We start from the raw sequence: 16,613 nt of genomic DNA on the forward strand, positions 1-16,613 counted from the left end.
CAACCAAAACAAGCATTCCATTCGTATGCAAACCAAAACGCCAAGTACTTAATTACTATCTTTAAAACAAAAAAACCCATAAAAATTGCGCACAAACATACAAATATGTGACCCCAAAAATTTTACCATTGAAAACCAAAAAATCTAATATACTATAACCCTATGTACGTCGTGCATTAATTGCTAGTCCCCATGCATATAAGCATGTACATATTATTATTAATATTACATAGTACATATTATTATTGATCGTACATAGCACATATCATGTCAAATAACTCCAGTCAACATGCATATCACCACCACTAGATCACGAGCTTAACTACCATGCCGCGTGAAACCAGCAACCCGCTTGGCAGGGATCCCTCTTCTCGCTCCGGGCCCATAAACCGTGGGGGTTTCTATTGATGAACTTTAACAGGCATCTGGTTCTTACTTCAGGACCATCTCACCTAAAATCGCCCACTCTTTCCCCTTAAATAAGACATCTCGATGGACTAATGACTAATCAGCCCATGCTCACACATAACTGAGGTTTCATACATTTGGTATTTTTTAATTTTTGGGGATGCTTAGACTCAGCCATGGCCGTCAAAGGCCCTAACACAGTCAAATCAATTGTAGCTGGACTTCATGGAACTCATGATCCGGCACGACAATCCAAACAAGGTGCTATTCAGTCAATGGTTACGGGACATAACGTACATACACGTGCGTACACGTGCGTACACGTGCGTACACGTGCGTACACGTGCGTACACGTGCGTACACGTGCGTACACGTGCGTACACGTGCGTACACGTGCGTACACGTGCGTACACGTGCGTACACGTGCGTACACGCGCATATAAGCAGGTAAATTATTAGCTCATTCAAACCCCCCTTACCCCCCATTAAACTTATGCTCTACACACCCTATAACGCCTTGCCAAACCCCAAAAACAAAGCAGAGTGTACAAATACAATAAGCCTAACTTACACTAAACAACATTTAACAACACAAACCACCATATCTTATAAAACACTTACTTAAATACGTGCTACGAAAGCAGGCACTTACCCCCCTAGATTTTTACGCCAATCTACCATAAATAAATTTAAAATTACTACACAATAACCTCCCATAATATATGCACCTATTTAAGTATACGCCCACAATCTGAATATAGCTTATAGTTAATGTAGCTTAAATTATCAAAGCAAGGCACTGAAAATGCCTAGATGAGCCTCACAGCTCCATAAACACACAGGTTTGGTCCTGGCCTTTCTATTAATTCTTAATAAAATTACACATGCAAGTATCCGCGCCCCGGTGAGAATGCCCTCCAGATCTTAAAGATCAAAAGGAGCAGGTATCAAGCACACCTATAACGGTAGCTCATAACGCCTTGCTCAACCACACCCCCACGGGAAACAGCAGTGATAAAAATTAAGCCATGAACGAAAGTTTGACTAAGTTATATTAATTAGAGTTGGTAAATCTCGTGCCAGCCACCGCGGTCATACGATTAACCCAAATTAATAGATCCACGGCGTAAAGAGTGTTTAAGAAAAAAAATCACAATAGAGTTAAATTATAACTAAGCTGTAAAAAGCCCTAGTTAAAATAAAATAACCCACGAAAGTGACTCTAATAATCCTGACACACGATAGCTAGGACCCAAACTGGGATTAGATACCCCACTATGCCTAGCCCTAAACCCAAATAGTTACATAACAAAACTATTCGCCAGAGTACTACTCGCAACTGCCTAAAACTCAAAGGACTTGGCGGTGCTTCACATCCACCTAGAGGAGCCTGTTCTATAATCGATAAACCCCGATAGACCTTACCAACCCTTGCCAATTCAGCCTATATACCGCCATCTTCAGCAAACCCTAAAAAGGAACAATAGTAAGCACAATCATAGCACATAAAAACGTTAGGTCAAGGTGTAGCTTATGGGTTGGAAAGAAATGGGCTACATTTTCTACATGAGTATATCCACCACACGAAAGTTTTTATGAAACTAAAAACCCAAGGAGGATTTAGCAGTAAATCGAGAATAGAGTGCTTGATTGAATAAGGCCATGAAGCACGCACACACCGCCCGTCACCCTCCTCAAGCATGTAGTAATAAAAATAACCTATATTCAATTACACAACCATGCAAGAAGAGACAAGTCGTAACAAGGTAAGCATACTGGAAAGTGTGCTTGGATTACCAAAGCATAGCTTAAACTAAAGCACCTAGTTTACACCTAGAAGATCCCACAATGTATGGGTACTTTGAACCAAAGCTAGCTCAACATACTAAACAAATACAACAATACACCAAAATGAAATAAAACATTCACCTAACATTAAAGTATAGGAGATAGAAATTTTTATCCTGACGCTATAGAGATAGTACCGTAAGGGATAGATGAAAGAATAAAATTCAAAGTAAGAAAAAGCAAAGATTACCCCTTCTACCTTTTGCATAATGGTTTAACCAGAAAAAATCTAACAAAGAGAACTTTAGCTAGATACCCCGAAACCAGACGAGCTACCCATGAGCAGTTTAAAAGAACCAACTCATCTATGTGGCAAAATAGTGAGAAGACTTGTAGGTAGAGGTGAAAAGCCTAACGAGCCTGGTGATAGCTGGTTGTCCGAGAAAGAATTTTAGTTCAACTTTAAAAATACCCCAAAAACCTTAAATTCCAATGTATTTTTAAGAGATAGTCTAAAAAGGTACAGCTTTTTAGAAACGGATACAACCTTGACTAGAGAGTAAAATCTTAATACTACCATAGTAGGCCTAAAAGCAGCCATCAATTGAGAAAGCGTTAAAGCTCAACAAATTCACCAACATAATCCCAAAAACTAATAACAAACTCCTAGCCCAATACCGGACTAATCTATCGAAACATAGAAGCAATAATGTCAATATGAGTAACAAGAAGCCTTTCTCCTCGCACACGCTTACATCAGTAACTAATAATATACTGATAATTAACAACCAATAAACCAAAACAACACTAAAACGTTTATTAATTACATTGTTAACCCAACACAGGAGTGCACCAAGGAAAGATTAAAAGAAGTAAAAGGAACTCGGCAAACACAAACCCCGCCTGTTTACCAAAAACATCACCTCTAGCATTACTAGTATTAGAGGCAATGCCTGCCCAGTGACACCAGTTTAACGGCCGCGGTATTCTGACCGTGCAAAGGTAGCATAATCACTTGTTCTCCAAATAAGGACTTGTATGAATGGCCACACGAGGGTTTTACTGTCTCTTACTTCCAATCAGTGAAATTAACCTTCCCGTGAAGAGGCGGGAATAAAAAAATAAGACGAGAAGACCCTATGGAGCTTTAATTAACTATTCCAAAAGTTAAACAACTCAACCACAAAGGGATAAAACATAACTTAACATGGACTAGCAATTTCGGTTGGGGTGACCTCGGAGTACAAAAAACCCTCCGAGTGATTTTAATCTAGACAAACCAGTCAAAATAACCATAACATCACTTATTGATCCAAAATTTTGATCAACGGAACAAGTTACCCTAGGGATAACAGCGCAATCCTGTTCTAGAGTTCCTATCGACAATAGGGTTTACGACCTCGATGTTGGATCAGGACACCCAAATGGTGCAACCGCTATTAAAGGTTCGTTTGTTCAACGATTAAAGTCCTACGTGATCTGAGTTCAGACCGGAGCAATCCAGGTCGGTTTCTATCTATTATAAATTTCTCCCAGTACGAAAGGACAAGAGAAATGGGACCAACCTCACAAACGCGTCTCAGAGATAATTAATGATTTAATCTTAACCTAATTAACTCATAATAAATCCAGCCCTAGAACAGGGCACATTAGGGTGGCAGAGACCGGTAATTGCGTAAAACTTAAACCTTTATTACCAGAGGTTCAACTCCTCTCCCTAATAACATGTTCATAATTAATATTCTAAGCCTAATTATTCCTATCCTACTGGCCGTAGCATTCCTCACCCTAGTAGAACGAAAAGTGCTAGGTTATATGCAACTACGAAAAGGACCCAACGTTGTAGGCCCCTACGGGCTACTCCAACCCATCGCCGATGCCCTAAAACTAGTCACCAAAGAACCCCTACGACCAGGCACATCCTCAATCTCCATGTTCATTATTGCACCAATCCTAGGCTTATCCCTAGCACTAACAATATGAGTTCCACTACCAATACCCTACCCTCTAATCAACATAAATCTAGGAGTACTATTCATGCTAGCCATGTCAAGCCTAGCAGTCTACTCTATCCTATGATCAGGATGAGCATCCAACTCAAAATACGCACTCATCGGGGCCCTACGAGCAGTAGCCCAAACAATCTCATATGAAGTAACACTAGCAATCATCCTACTATCAGTACTCCTAATAAATGGATCATATACTCTATCAACCCTAATCACAACACAAGAGCACATTTGAATAATCTTTACATCCTGACCCCTAGCCATAATATGATTTATCTCAACCCTAGCAGAAACCAACCGAGCCCCGTTCGACCTTACAGAAGGAGAGTCAGAACTTGTATCAGGCTTTAACGTAGAATATGCAGCCGGACCTTTCGCCATATTCTTCATAGCAGAATATGCCAACATCATCATAATAAATGCATTTACAGCAATTCTCTTCCTAGGAGCATCCCACGACCCACACACACCAGAACTATATACAATCAACTTCGTACTAAAAACACTCGCATTAACAATCACCTTCCTATGAATCCGAGCATCATACCCACGATTCCGATACGACCAACTAATACATTTACTATGAAAAAGCTTCCTGCCCCTAACACTAGCTCTATGTATATGACACATCTCACTCCCTATTATAACAGCAAGCATTCCCCCACAATCATAGAAATATGTCTGATAAAAGAGTTACTTTGATAGAGTAAAAAATAGAGGTTCAAACCCTCTTATTTCTAGAACAATAGGACTCGAACCTAAACCTGAGAATTCAAAATTCTCCGTGCTACCAAAATACACCACATTCTACAGTAAGGTCAGCTAAGCTAAGCTATCGGGCCCATACCCCGAAAATGTTGGTTCATACCCTTCCCATACTAATTAATCCCATTATCTACACTACCCTTATCATAACAGTAATGTCCGGAACCATACTAGTAATAATCAGCTCACACTGACTACTCATCTGAATCGGATTCGAAATAAACCTATTAGCAATAATCCCAGTATTAATAAAAAATTTTAACCCACGAGCCACAGAAGCAGCCACAAAATATTTCCTAACACAAGCCACAGCCTCCATAATACTAATAATAGCCATCATCATCAACCTCCTATATTCTGGCCAATGGACCATTACAAAAATATTTAACCCAGTAGCAATAACAATAATAACCATGGCCCTAGCCATAAAACTAGGACTCTCACCTTTCCACTTCTGAGTCCCAGAAGTAACCCAAGGCATTTCACTACAAGCAGGCCTACTGTTACTAACATGACAAAAACTAGCCCCATTATCAGTACTATGCCAAATCTCACAATCAATCAACCCAAACCTAATACTAACTATAGCCATATTATCAATTTTAATCGGAGGGTGAGGAGGGCTAAATCAAACCCAACTTCGAAAAATCATAGCATACTCATCAATCGCACACATAGGATGAATGACAGCAGTATTACCATACAACACAACCATAACAATCTTAAACCTACTAATTTACATCACAATAACACTAGCAATATTCATACTATTAATCCACAGCTCAGCAACCACAACTTTATCCCTATCCCATACATGAAACAAAATACCCGTCATCACAAGCCTAATAATAGTAACCCTACTCTCAATAGGAGGCCTGCCTCCACTATCAGGATTTATGCCAAAATGAATAATTATTCAAGAAATAACAAAAAATGAAAGCATCATCATGCCAACACTCATAGCAATAACAGCACTGCTAAACCTCTATTTCTACATACGACTAGCCTACTCCTCCTCACTGACTATGTTCCCATCCACCAACAACATAAAAATAAAATGACAATTCGAACACACAAAACAAATAAAATTACTTCCCACAATAATTGTATTATCAACACTAGTCCTACCTATAACACCAGCCCTCTCGTCCCTAAACTAGGAATTTAGGTTAACACAGACCAAGAGCCTTCAAAGCTCTAAGTAAGTACAAAGTACTTAACTCCTGAAAACCTAAGGACTGCAGGACTTATCCTACATCAATTGAATGCAAATCAAACACTTTAATTAAGCTAAGTCCTCACTAGATTGGTGGGATTACATACCCACGAAACTTTTAGTTAACAGCTAAACACCCTAATCAACTGGCTTCAATCTACTTCTCCCGCCGCAGGAAAAAAAAGGCGGGAGAAGTCCCGGCAGAATTGAAGCTGCTTCTTTGAATTTGCAATTCAACATGATATTCACCACGGAACTGGCAAAAAGAGGGCTTAACCTCTGTCTTTAGATTTACAGTCTAATGCTTACTCAGCCATTTTACCTATGTTCGTAAATCGTTGACTATACTCAACAAACCACAAAGACATCGGCACCCTGTACCTACTATTTGGTGCCTGAGCAGGAATAGTGGGCACTGCCTTGAGCCTACTAATTCGCGCTGAACTAGGTCAGCCCGGAACCCTACTTGGCGATGATCAAATCTATAATGTAATTGTTACAGCTCATGCCTTTGTAATAATCTTCTTTATAGTAATACCCATTATGATTGGGGGTTTTGGTAACTGACTCGTACCGCTAATAATCGGAGCTCCCGATATGGCCTTTCCACGTATAAACAACATAAGTTTCTGACTACTTCCACCATCCTTCCTATTACTTCTGGCATCCTCAATAGTAGAAGCCGGAGCGGGTACTGGATGAACTGTATACCCACCTTTAGCTGGAAACTTAGCCCATGCAGGGGCTTCAGTTGATTTAACAATTTTCTCCCTACACCTTGCAGGTGTATCATCAATCCTAGGGGCTATTAATTTCATTACCACAATTATTAACATAAAACCCCCCGCAATGTCTCAATACCAAACACCCCTGTTTGTCTGATCAGTACTAATCACAGCCGTACTACTTCTACTATCCCTGCCAGTTCTAGCAGCTGGCATTACTATACTACTGACAGACCGCAACCTGAACACAACCTTTTTTGATCCAGCAGGTGGTGGAGACCCTATCCTTTATCAACACTTGTTCTGATTTTTCGGACACCCAGAAGTATACATTCTCATCTTACCAGGATTCGGAATAATCTCCCACATTGTAACCTACTATTCAGGTAAAAAAGAACCATTTGGATATATAGGCATAGTATGAGCCATAATGTCCATTGGATTCTTAGGTTTTATTGTATGGGCTCACCACATATTCACCGTAGGAATAGACGTAGATACCCGAGCATACTTTACATCTGCTACAATAATCATTGCTATTCCCACTGGAGTAAAAGTATTTAGTTGATTAGCTACCCTGCACGGCGGCAATATTAAATGATCACCCGCAATACTATGAGCTCTGGGCTTCATCTTCCTATTCACCGTAGGAGGTCTAACGGGCATTGTACTAGCTAATTCCTCCCTAGACATTGTATTACATGATACATATTATGTAGTCGCACACTTCCACTATGTCTTATCTATAGGAGCAGTGTTCGCCATTATAGGGGGCTTTGTTCACTGATTCCCCCTATTCTCCGGGTACACACTCAACCAAGCATGAGCAAAAATTCACTTTGTAATCATATTCGTAGGAGTAAATATAACATTCTTTCCACAACACTTTCTAGGACTATCCGGAATACCTCGACGATACTCCGATTATCCTGACGCATACACAGCATGAAATACTATTTCCTCAATAGGCTCATTCATCTCACTAACAGCAGTGATATTAATAATCTTCATTATCTGAGAAGCATTCGCATCAAAACGAGAAGTATCTGCAGTAGAACTGACAAGCACAAACCTAGAATGACTACACGGATGTCCTCCTCCCTATCACACATTTGAAGAACCAACATATATCAACCTAAAATAAGCATAAGAAAGGAAGGAATCGAACCCTCTCCCACTGGTTTCAAGCCAACGTCATAACCACTATGTCTTTCTCGATAATCGAGGTATTAGTAAAATATTACATAACTTTGTCGAAGTTATATTATAGGTGAAAGCCCTATATGCCTCTATGGCTTACCCTTTCCAACTAGGCTTCCAAGACGCCACTTCACCCATCATAGAAGAACTCCTACACTTTCACGATCACACCTTAATAATCGTATTCTTAATCAGCTCTTTAGTGTTATATATCATTTCACTCATACTAACAACAAAACTGACACACACTAGCACAATGGATGCCCAAGAAGTAGAAACAATTTGAACAATCCTACCCGCTATTATTCTAATTCTTATTGCCCTTCCATCATTACGAATCCTTTATATAATAGACGAAATTAATAACCCAGCCTTAACCGTAAAAACCATAGGACATCAATGATACTGAAGCTACGAGTATACAGACTATGAAGACCTCACCTTTGACTCATATATAATCCCCACATCAGATCTTAAACCTGGAGAAATACGACTACTAGAAGTAGACAATCGAGTTGTTCTACCAATAGAAATAACAATCCGAATATTAGTATCCTCTGAAGACGTACTGCACTCATGAGCCGTCCCATCCCTCGGTTTAAAAACAGATGCTATCCCAGGACGACTAAACCAAACAACTCTAATATCCACACGACCTGGCCTTTATTACGGACAGTGCTCAGAAATCTGTGGATCAAACCACAGCTTCATGCCCATTGTACTTGAACTTGTCCCATTAAAGTACTTCGAAAAATGGTCAACATCAATATTAACAGGTTCATTGAGAAGCTAGTCAGCACTAACCTTTTAAGTTAGAGATCGGGAGCCTAAATCTCCCCTCAATGGTATGCCACAACTAGATACATCCACATGATTCATTACAATTACATCAATAATTATAACATTATTTATTTTATTCCAACTAAAAATCTCAAACTACTCATACCCAGCAAGCCCAGAATCAATTGAACTCAAAACTCAAAAACATAGCACCCCTTGAGAAATAAAATGAACGAAAATCTATTTGCCTCTTTTATTGCCCCCACGATAATAGGACTACCTATTGTCACCTTAATTATTATATTCCCAAGCTTACTATTCCCAACACCCAAACGACTCATTAATAACCGCACAATCTCGATCCAACAATGATTAATCCAACTAACATCCAAACAAATAATAGCTATTCACAACCAAAAAGGCCAAACCTGATCACTAATACTTATATCTCTAATTATATTCATCGGCTCAACAAACATCCTAGGCCTACTACCACACTCATTCACACCCACCACACAACTATCAATAAACCTGGGTATAGCAATCCCCCTATGATCAGCAACCGTATTCACAGGATTCCGCTATAAAACCAAAACATCACTAGCCCACTTTCTACCACAAGGAACACCCGCCCTATTAATTCCTATGCTCGTAATTATTGAAACTATTAGCCTATTTATTCAACCAGTAGCCCTAGCCGTACGACTGACAGCCAACATTACAGCAGGGCACCTATTAATTCATCTAATTGGAGGGGCCACATTAGCACTACTCAACATCAACACTATAACAGCTTTTATCACATTTACTATCCTCATTCTATTAACTATTCTTGAATTTGCAGTAGCTCTGATCCAAGCTTATGTGTTTACACTGCTAGTAAGCTTATACCTACACGACAATACATAATGACCCACCAAACACATGCATACCACATAGTAAACCCAAGCCCATGACCACTTACCGGAGCCCTATCAGCCCTTTTAATAACATCAGGCCTAACTATATGATTCCACTTTAACTCTATACTCTTACTATCTCTAGGACTATTAACCAATACTTTGACAATATACCAATGGTGACGAGACATTATTCGAGAGAGCACTTTCCAAGGCCACCACACATCAGTTGTCCAAAAAGGCTTACGATACGGTATAATTTTATTTATTATTTCCGAGGTTCTGTTCTTCACTGGATTCTTTTGAGCTTTCTACCACTCAAGCCTAGCACCAACACCCGAATTAGGAGGTTGCTGACCACCAACAGGAATTCACCCACTAAACCCCCTAGAAGTACCCCTACTAAACACCTCAATCCTCCTCGCCTCAGGAGTATCCATTACCTGAGCCCATCACAGCCTAATAGAAGGGGACCGAAAACACATAATCCAAGCACTATCCATCACCATTGCACTAGGCGTATACTTCACCCTCCTCCAAGCCTCAGAATATTACGAAGCACCATTCACAATCTCCGACGGAGTGTATGGATCCACTTTCTTTGTGGCTACAGGGTTTCACGGGTTGCACGTAATCATCGGATCTACTTTCCTAGCAGTATGCTTACTACGACAACTAAAATTCCACTTCACATCCAACCACCACTTCGGCTTTGAAGCCGCAGCCTGATACTGACACTTCGTAGATGTAGTTTGACTATTCCTTTACGTATCAATCTATTGATGAGGATCCTACTCTTTTAGTATTAAGTAGTACAATTGACTTCCAATCAATCAGTTTCGGTAAACTCCGAAAAAGAGTAATAAATATTATACTAACACTACTCACAAACGTAACCCTAGCCTCCCTACTCGTACTAATCGCATTCTGACTACCCCAACTAAACGCATATTCAGAAAAAACAAGCCCATATGAATGTGGATTTGACCCCATAGGATCAGCACGCCTCCCATTCTCAATAAAATTTTTCCTAGTAGCCATTACATTTCTCCTTTTTGATCTAGAAATCGCCCTTCTCCTTCCCCTACCATGAGCATCCCAAACAAACAATCTAAAAACAATACTTACAATAGCACTATTCCTTCTTATCCTACTAGCAGCAAGCCTAGCATACGAATGAACCCAAAAAGGCCTAGAATGAGCAGAATATGATAATTAGTTTAAAACAAAACAAATGATTTCGACTCATTAGACTATGATTTACTTCATAATTATCAAGTGCCATTAGTATATATAAACATCATTATAGCATTCGCGATCGCCCTTGCAGGGTTACTTATATATCGATCTCACTTAATATCTTCACTACTATGCCTAGAAGGAATGATACTATCACTATTCATCATATCGACTCTAATTATCCTAAACACACACTTCACCCTAGCTAACATAATACCCATTATTTTACTAGTGTTTGCAGCCTGCGAAGCTGCACTAGGCCTGTCACTACTAGTAATAGTATCCAACACATACGGTACCGATTACGTCCAAAACTTAAACCTTTTACAATGCTAAAAATTATTATCCCAACAACAATACTACTACCCATAACATGAATATCTAAACACAACATAATCTGAATCAATGCAACAGTACATAGTCTCCTCATTAGCCTGATCAGTCTATCCCTACTAAACCAACTAGGCGAAAACAGCCTTAATTTTTCCTTAACATTCTTCTCCGACTCACTATCAGCACCCCTACTAGTTCTAACCACATGACTCCTCCCCCTTATACTAATAGCTAGCCAATCTCACCTATCAAAAGAAACCACAACCCGAAAAAAACTATATATTACCATACTAATCCTACTACAACTATTCCTAATTATAACCTTCACCGCCACCGAACTAATCCTATTCTATATCCTATTCGAAGCAACACTAGTACCCACACTAATTATCATCACACGCTGAGGAAACCAAACAGAACGACTCAATGCAGGACTTTATTTCCTATTCTACACCCTAGCAGGATCCCTACCACTGCTAGTAGCACTAGTTTATATCCAAAATACCACAGGCTCACTAAACTTCTTAATTATCCATTACTGATCCCACCCATTATCCAACTCTTGATCAAACATTTTTATATGATTAGCATGCATCATAGCCTTCATAGTAAAAATACCTCTGTACGGACTCCATCTTTGACTGCCAAAAGCCCATGTAGAAGCCCCCATTGCAGGTTCAATAGTACTTGCAGCCGTACTGCTAAAACTCGGAGGCTATGGCATAATGCGAATCACTACTATTCTAAACCCACTAACAAACTACATAGCCTATCCATTCCTCATGCTTTCCATATGAGGCATAATCATAACCAGCTCTATCTGCTTACGTCAAACCGACCTAAAATCCTTAATCGCCTATTCATCAGTAAGTCATATAGCACTTGTAATCGTAGCAATCATAATTCAAACCCCTTGAAGCTTCATAGGGGCCACAGCTCTCATAATTGCCCACGGACTAACATCCTCCATACTATTCTGCCTAGCCAACACTAACTATGAACGAGTACACAGCCGAACCATAATCCTGGCCCGAGGACTGCAAACACTCCTACCACTCATAGCAACATGATGACTAATAGCAAGCCTCACAAACCTAGCCCTACCCCCATCCATCAATCTAATCGGAGAATTATTTATCATCACAGCATCATTTTCATGATCCAACATCACAATTATTCTCATAGGAATAAACATAATAATTACAGCCCTCTACTCTCTCTACATACTAATTACTACACAACGAGGAAAATACACCCACCACATTAACAACATCAAAGCCTCATTCACACGAGAAAACGCCCTCATAGCCCTACATATTCTACCACTACTACTACTGACCTTAAACCCTAAAATAATCCTAGGACCCCTTTACTGTAGATATAGTTTAATAAAAACCCTAGATTGTGAATCTAGTAATAGAAAATTAAATATTCTTATCTACCGAAAAAGTTTGCAAGAACTGCTAACTCATGCTTCCACACTTAAAAATGTGGCTTTTTCAACTTTTAAAGGATAACAGCTATCCGTTGGTCTTAGGAACCAAAAAATTGGTGCAACTCCAAATAAAAGTAATAAACCCATTCGCCTCACTCACATTAACCACACTAATTATTCTAACCATCCCAATTATAATATCCAACTCAAACATCTACAAAACTAACCTTTACCCTAACTACGTAAAAACCACCGTATCCTACGCCTTCACTCTCAGCCTAGTCCCCTTACTAATATTTATACACACAGGCCAAGAAATAATCATTTCAAACTGACATTGAATAACCCTACAGACCGTAGAACTCTCTCTTAGCTTTAAAATAGACTATTTCTCAGTAATATTCATTCCCGTAGCACTATTCGTCACATGATCAATTATAGAATTCTCCATATGATACATACACTCAGACCCCTTCATCAACCGATTCTTTAAATACCTAGTACTATTCTTAATCACTATAATAATCCTCGTAACCGCCAACAACCTCTTCCAACTATTTATCGGATGAGAAGGCGTAGGAATTATATCATTCCTGCTAATTGGATGATGACACGGACGAACAGACGCCAACACAGCTGCACTACAAGCAATCCTATACAACCGCATCGGAGACATTGGATTTGTCCTATCCATAGCATGATTCCTAACCCACTCAAACGCATGAGATCTTCAACAAATCTTTATACTAAACAATGAATGCCCAAACATACCATTAATCGGCCTACTCCTAGCTGCAGCAGGAAAATCAGCTCAATTCGGACTACATCCCTGATTGCCCTCAGCAATAGAAGGCCCAACTCCCGTATCAGCATTACTACACTCCAGTACAATAGTAGTAGCAGGGGTATTTCTACTCATCCGCTTCTACCCCTTAATAGAAACTAACAAACTAGTTCAAACTATAACACTATGCCTAGGAGCTATCACCACCTTATTTACAGCACTATGTGCAATCACACAAAATGATATCAAAAAAATCGTAGCCTTCTCAACTTCAAGCCAACTAGGCTTGATAATAGTGACAATCGGCATCAACCAACCCCACCTAGCATTTCTTCACATCTGCATGCACGCTTTCTTCAAAGCAATACTATTCATATGCTCCGGATCCATTATCCACAGCCTCAATGACGAACAAGACATCCGAAAAATAGGCGGACTGTATAAAGCAATACCATTCACAACAACAGCACTAATTATTGGAAGCCTGGCATTAACAGGAATGCCTTATCTCACAGGATTCTACTCAAAAGACCTTATCATTGAAGCAGTAAATATATCCTACACAAACGCCTGAGCCCTACTAATAACATTAATTGCCACATCCCTAACCGCTGCCTACAGCACTCGAATTATCTTCTTTGCATTCCTAGGGAAACCACGTTTCCCACCCCTAGTCCTAATTAATGAAAATAACCCCCTACTAATTAACTCTATTAAACGCCTTTTAATCGGAAGCATTTTCGCTGGCTTTATCATCTCCAACAACATCCCACCAATAACAGTACCAAACACAACAATACCCCTTTACATAAAAATAACAGCCCTAATCGTAACCATCATAGGATTCATACTAGCCCTAGAGCTAAACAACACAACCTACTACCTGAAATTTAAATACCCCTCACAAACATACAAATTTTCCAACATACTAGGATATTATCCCTCCATCATACACCGCCTACCAACATACCACAACCTATCTATAAGCCAAAAATCCGCATCATCATTACTAGACTTAATTTGACTAGAAACTATTCTACCAAAAACAACCTCTTTCATCCAAATAAAAATATCAATCATAGTATCAAATCAAAAAGGCCTAATCAAACTATACTTTCTCTCCTTCCTAATCACTATTATAATCAGCATAACACTATTTAATTACCACGAGTAATCTCTATAATAACAACAACTCCAATAAGCAATGATCAACCAGTAACAATAACTAATCAAGTACCATAACTATATAAAGCAGCAATCCCCATAGCTTCCTCACTAAAAAACCCCGAATCACCCGTATCATAAATTACTCAATCCCCAAGCCCATTAAACTTAAAGATAATTTCTACTTCCTCTTCCTTCAACGCATAATAAACCATACAAAACTCCATTATTAAACCAGAAACAAATGCTCCAAAAACAGTCTTATTAGAAACTCAAACCTCAGGATACATCTCAGTAGCCATAGCAGTAGTATAACCAAAAACCACCAACATACCCCCCAAATAAATCAAAAACACCATTAAACCTAAAAAAGACCCACCAAAATTCAATACAATACCACAACCAACTCCACCACTTACAATCAACCCAAGTCCACCATAAATAGGAGAGGGCTTAGAAGAAAAACCAACAAACCCAATAACAAAAATAGTACTTAAAATAAATGCAATATACATTGTCATTATTCTCACATGGAATTTAACCACGACCAATGACATGAAAAATCATCGTTGTACTTCAACTACAAGAACCTTAATATGACCAACATCCGAAAATCACACCCACTAATAAAAATTATCAACAACGCATTCATTGACCTCCCAGCCCCCTCAAACATCTCATCATGATGAAACTTCGGTTCCCTCTTAGGCATCTGCCTAATCTTGCAAATCCTAACAGGCCTGTTCTTAGCAATACATTACACATCAGACACAACAACAGCTTTCTCATCAGTTACACACATTTGTCGAGACGTAAATTACGGATGAGTTATTCGCTATCTACATGCAAACGGAGCATCCATATTCTTTATTTGCCTATTCATCCACGTAGGCCGAGGTCTATACTACGGATCCTATATATTCCTAGAAACATGAAACATTGGAGTAGTCCTACTATTTACCGTTATAGCAACAGCCTTCATAGGCTACGTCCTGCCCTGAGGACAAATATCATTCTGAGGAGCTACGGTCATCACAAATCTACTATCAGCTATCCCTTATATCGGAACAGACCTCGTAGAATGAATCTGAGGGGGCTTTTCCGTCGACAAAGCAACCCTCACACGATTCTTCGCCTTCCACTTTATCCTGCCATTCATCATTACCGCCCTCGCAGCCGTACATCTCCTATTCCTGCACGAAACCGGATCCAACAACCCTACCGGAATCTCATCAGACATAGACAAAATTCCATTTCACCCATACTACACTATTAAAGACATTCTAGGAGCCTTATTTATAATACTAATCCTACTAATCCTTGTACTATTCTCACCAGACCTACTAGGAGACCCAGACAACTACACCCCAGCAAACCCACTAAACACCCCACCCCATATTAAACCAGAATGATATTTCTTATTCGCCTACGCTATTCTACGTTCAATTCCTAATAAACTAGGTGGAGTGTTGGCCCTAGTAGCCTCCATCCTAATCCTAATTTTAATGCCCATACTACACACATCCAAACAACGAAGCATAATATTTCGACCACTAAGTCAATGCCTATTCTGAATACTAGTAGCAGACCTCATTACACTAACATGAATTGGAGGACAACCCGTAGAACACCCGTTCATCATCATCGGCCAACTAGCCTCCATCTTATACTTCCTAATCATTCTAGTATTGATACCAATCACTAGCATCATCGAAAACAACCTATTAAAATGAAGAGTCTTCGTAGTATATAAAATACCCTGGTCTTGTAAACCAGAAAAGGAGGGCCACCCCTCCCCAAGACTCAAGGAAGGAGACTAACTCCGCCATCAGCACCCAAAGCTGAAATTCTAACTAAATTATTCCCTG

General features: G+C 39.5%; 13 protein-coding genes and 24 non-coding genes across 37 annotated transcripts, besides 2 other annotated features; 28 read left to right on the top strand and 9 right to left on the bottom strand. All coding sequences in view use genetic code 2, as the record gives it.

The window, feature by feature from the left end:
• Nucleotides 1–1,175: a D loop.
• Nucleotides 707–836: a repeat region.
• On the top strand, nt 1,176–1,245 carry KEF22_t01. The gene has a single exon. It is a non-coding gene; the product is annotated as a tRNA-Phe (tRNA).
• On the top strand, nt 1,246–2,205 carry KEF22_r02. The gene has a single exon. It is a non-coding gene; the product is annotated as a 12S ribosomal RNA (ribosomal RNA).
• KEF22_t02 lies at nt 2,206–2,273 on the top strand. Its single transcript has one exon. It is a non-coding gene; the product is annotated as a tRNA-Val (tRNA).
• KEF22_r01 lies at nt 2,274–3,844 on the top strand. The gene has a single exon. It is a non-coding gene; the product is annotated as a 16S ribosomal RNA (ribosomal RNA).
• KEF22_t03 lies at nt 3,845–3,919 on the top strand. The gene has a single exon. It is a non-coding gene; the product is annotated as a tRNA-Leu (tRNA).
• A 2-nt stretch (nt 3,920–3,921) lies between these two features.
• Nucleotides 3,922–4,876, top strand: ND1 (NADH dehydrogenase subunit 1). The gene has a single exon. A coding segment is annotated over exon 1 (955 nt).
• KEF22_t04 lies at nt 4,877–4,945 on the top strand. The gene has a single exon. It is a non-coding gene; the product is annotated as a tRNA-Ile (tRNA).
• KEF22_t05 lies at nt 4,943–5,015 on the bottom strand. The gene has a single exon. It is a non-coding gene; the product is annotated as a tRNA-Gln (tRNA).
• Nucleotide 5,016: 1 nt separating this feature from the next.
• On the top strand, nt 5,017–5,086 carry KEF22_t06. The gene has a single exon. It is a non-coding gene; the product is annotated as a tRNA-Met (tRNA).
• Nucleotides 5,087–6,128, top strand: ND2 (NADH dehydrogenase subunit 2). The gene has a single exon. A coding segment is annotated over exon 1 (1,042 nt).
• KEF22_t07 lies at nt 6,129–6,196 on the top strand. The gene has a single exon. It is a non-coding gene; the product is annotated as a tRNA-Trp (tRNA).
• A 6-nt stretch (nt 6,197–6,202) lies between these two features.
• On the bottom strand, nt 6,203–6,270 carry KEF22_t08. Its single transcript has one exon. It is a non-coding gene; the product is annotated as a tRNA-Ala (tRNA).
• Nucleotide 6,271: 1 nt separating this feature from the next.
• KEF22_t09 lies at nt 6,272–6,346 on the bottom strand. The gene has a single exon. It is a non-coding gene; the product is annotated as a tRNA-Asn (tRNA).
• Nucleotides 6,347–6,378: 32 nt separating this feature from the next.
• Nucleotides 6,379–6,444, bottom strand: KEF22_t10. The gene has a single exon. It is a non-coding gene; the product is annotated as a tRNA-Cys (tRNA).
• KEF22_t11 lies at nt 6,444–6,509 on the bottom strand. The gene has a single exon. It is a non-coding gene; the product is annotated as a tRNA-Tyr (tRNA).
• Nucleotide 6,510: 1 nt separating this feature from the next.
• On the top strand, nt 6,511–8,055 carry COX1 (cytochrome c oxidase subunit I). The gene has a single exon. The coding sequence runs from the start codon at nt 6,511–6,513 to the stop codon at nt 8,053–8,055; it is 1,545 nt and encodes a 514-aa protein (NP_008636.1).
• Nucleotides 8,056–8,058: 3 nt separating this feature from the next.
• KEF22_t12 lies at nt 8,059–8,129 on the bottom strand. Its single transcript has one exon. It is a non-coding gene; the product is annotated as a tRNA-Ser (tRNA).
• Nucleotides 8,130–8,134: 5 nt separating this feature from the next.
• On the top strand, nt 8,135–8,202 carry KEF22_t13. Its single transcript has one exon. It is a non-coding gene; the product is annotated as a tRNA-Asp (tRNA).
• On the top strand, nt 8,203–8,890 carry COX2 (cytochrome c oxidase subunit II). Its single transcript has one exon. A coding segment is annotated over exon 1 (688 nt).
• Nucleotides 8,891–8,957, top strand: KEF22_t14. The gene has a single exon. It is a non-coding gene; the product is annotated as a tRNA-Lys (tRNA).
• Nucleotide 8,958: 1 nt separating this feature from the next.
• On the top strand, nt 8,959–9,162 carry ATP8 (ATP synthase F0 subunit 8). The gene has a single exon. The coding sequence runs from the start codon at nt 8,959–8,961 to the stop codon at nt 9,160–9,162; it is 204 nt and encodes a 67-aa protein (NP_008638.1).
• Nucleotides 9,120–9,800, top strand: ATP6 (ATP synthase F0 subunit 6). The gene has a single exon. The coding sequence runs from the start codon at nt 9,120–9,122 to the stop codon at nt 9,798–9,800; it is 681 nt and encodes a 226-aa protein (NP_008639.1).
• COX3 (cytochrome c oxidase subunit III) lies at nt 9,800–10,583 on the top strand. Its single transcript has one exon. A coding segment is annotated over exon 1 (784 nt).
• On the top strand, nt 10,584–10,652 carry KEF22_t15. Its single transcript has one exon. It is a non-coding gene; the product is annotated as a tRNA-Gly (tRNA).
• ND3 (NADH dehydrogenase subunit 3) lies at nt 10,653–10,998 on the top strand. The gene has a single exon. A coding segment is annotated over exon 1 (346 nt).
• Nucleotide 10,999: 1 nt separating this feature from the next.
• KEF22_t16 lies at nt 11,000–11,068 on the top strand. Its single transcript has one exon. It is a non-coding gene; the product is annotated as a tRNA-Arg (tRNA).
• On the top strand, nt 11,069–11,365 carry ND4L (NADH dehydrogenase subunit 4L). The gene has a single exon. It carries the CDS (start codon nt 11,069–11,071, stop codon nt 11,363–11,365), a length of 297 nt encoding a protein of 98 aa, NP_008642.1.
• On the top strand, nt 11,359–12,736 carry ND4 (NADH dehydrogenase subunit 4). The gene has a single exon. A coding segment is annotated over exon 1 (1,378 nt).
• On the top strand, nt 12,737–12,805 carry KEF22_t17. Its single transcript has one exon. It is a non-coding gene; the product is annotated as a tRNA-His (tRNA).
• KEF22_t18 lies at nt 12,806–12,864 on the top strand. Its single transcript has one exon. It is a non-coding gene; the product is annotated as a tRNA-Ser (tRNA).
• Nucleotides 12,865–12,934, top strand: KEF22_t19. The gene has a single exon. It is a non-coding gene; the product is annotated as a tRNA-Leu (tRNA).
• On the top strand, nt 12,935–14,755 carry ND5 (NADH dehydrogenase subunit 5). The gene has a single exon. The coding sequence runs from the start codon at nt 12,935–12,937 to the stop codon at nt 14,753–14,755; it is 1,821 nt and encodes a 606-aa protein (NP_008644.1).
• On the bottom strand, nt 14,739–15,266 carry ND6 (NADH dehydrogenase subunit 6). The gene has a single exon. The coding sequence runs from the start codon at nt 15,264–15,266 to the stop codon at nt 14,739–14,741; it is 528 nt and encodes a 175-aa protein (NP_008645.1).
• Nucleotides 15,267–15,335, bottom strand: KEF22_t20. The gene has a single exon. It is a non-coding gene; the product is annotated as a tRNA-Glu (tRNA).
• Nucleotides 15,336–15,341: 6 nt separating this feature from the next.
• On the top strand, nt 15,342–16,481 carry CYTB (cytochrome b). Its single transcript has one exon. It carries the CDS (start codon nt 15,342–15,344, stop codon nt 16,479–16,481), a length of 1,140 nt encoding a protein of 379 aa, NP_008646.1.
• On the top strand, nt 16,482–16,549 carry KEF22_t21. Its single transcript has one exon. It is a non-coding gene; the product is annotated as a tRNA-Thr (tRNA).
• KEF22_t22 lies at nt 16,550–16,613 on the bottom strand. The gene has a single exon. It is a non-coding gene; the product is annotated as a tRNA-Pro (tRNA).

Source organism: Sus scrofa, mitochondrion (genome assembly GCF_000003025.6).
Source record: "Sus scrofa mitochondrion, complete genome".
NCBI classification, from domain to species: domain Eukaryota; kingdom Metazoa; phylum Chordata; class Mammalia; order Artiodactyla; family Suidae; genus Sus; species Sus scrofa.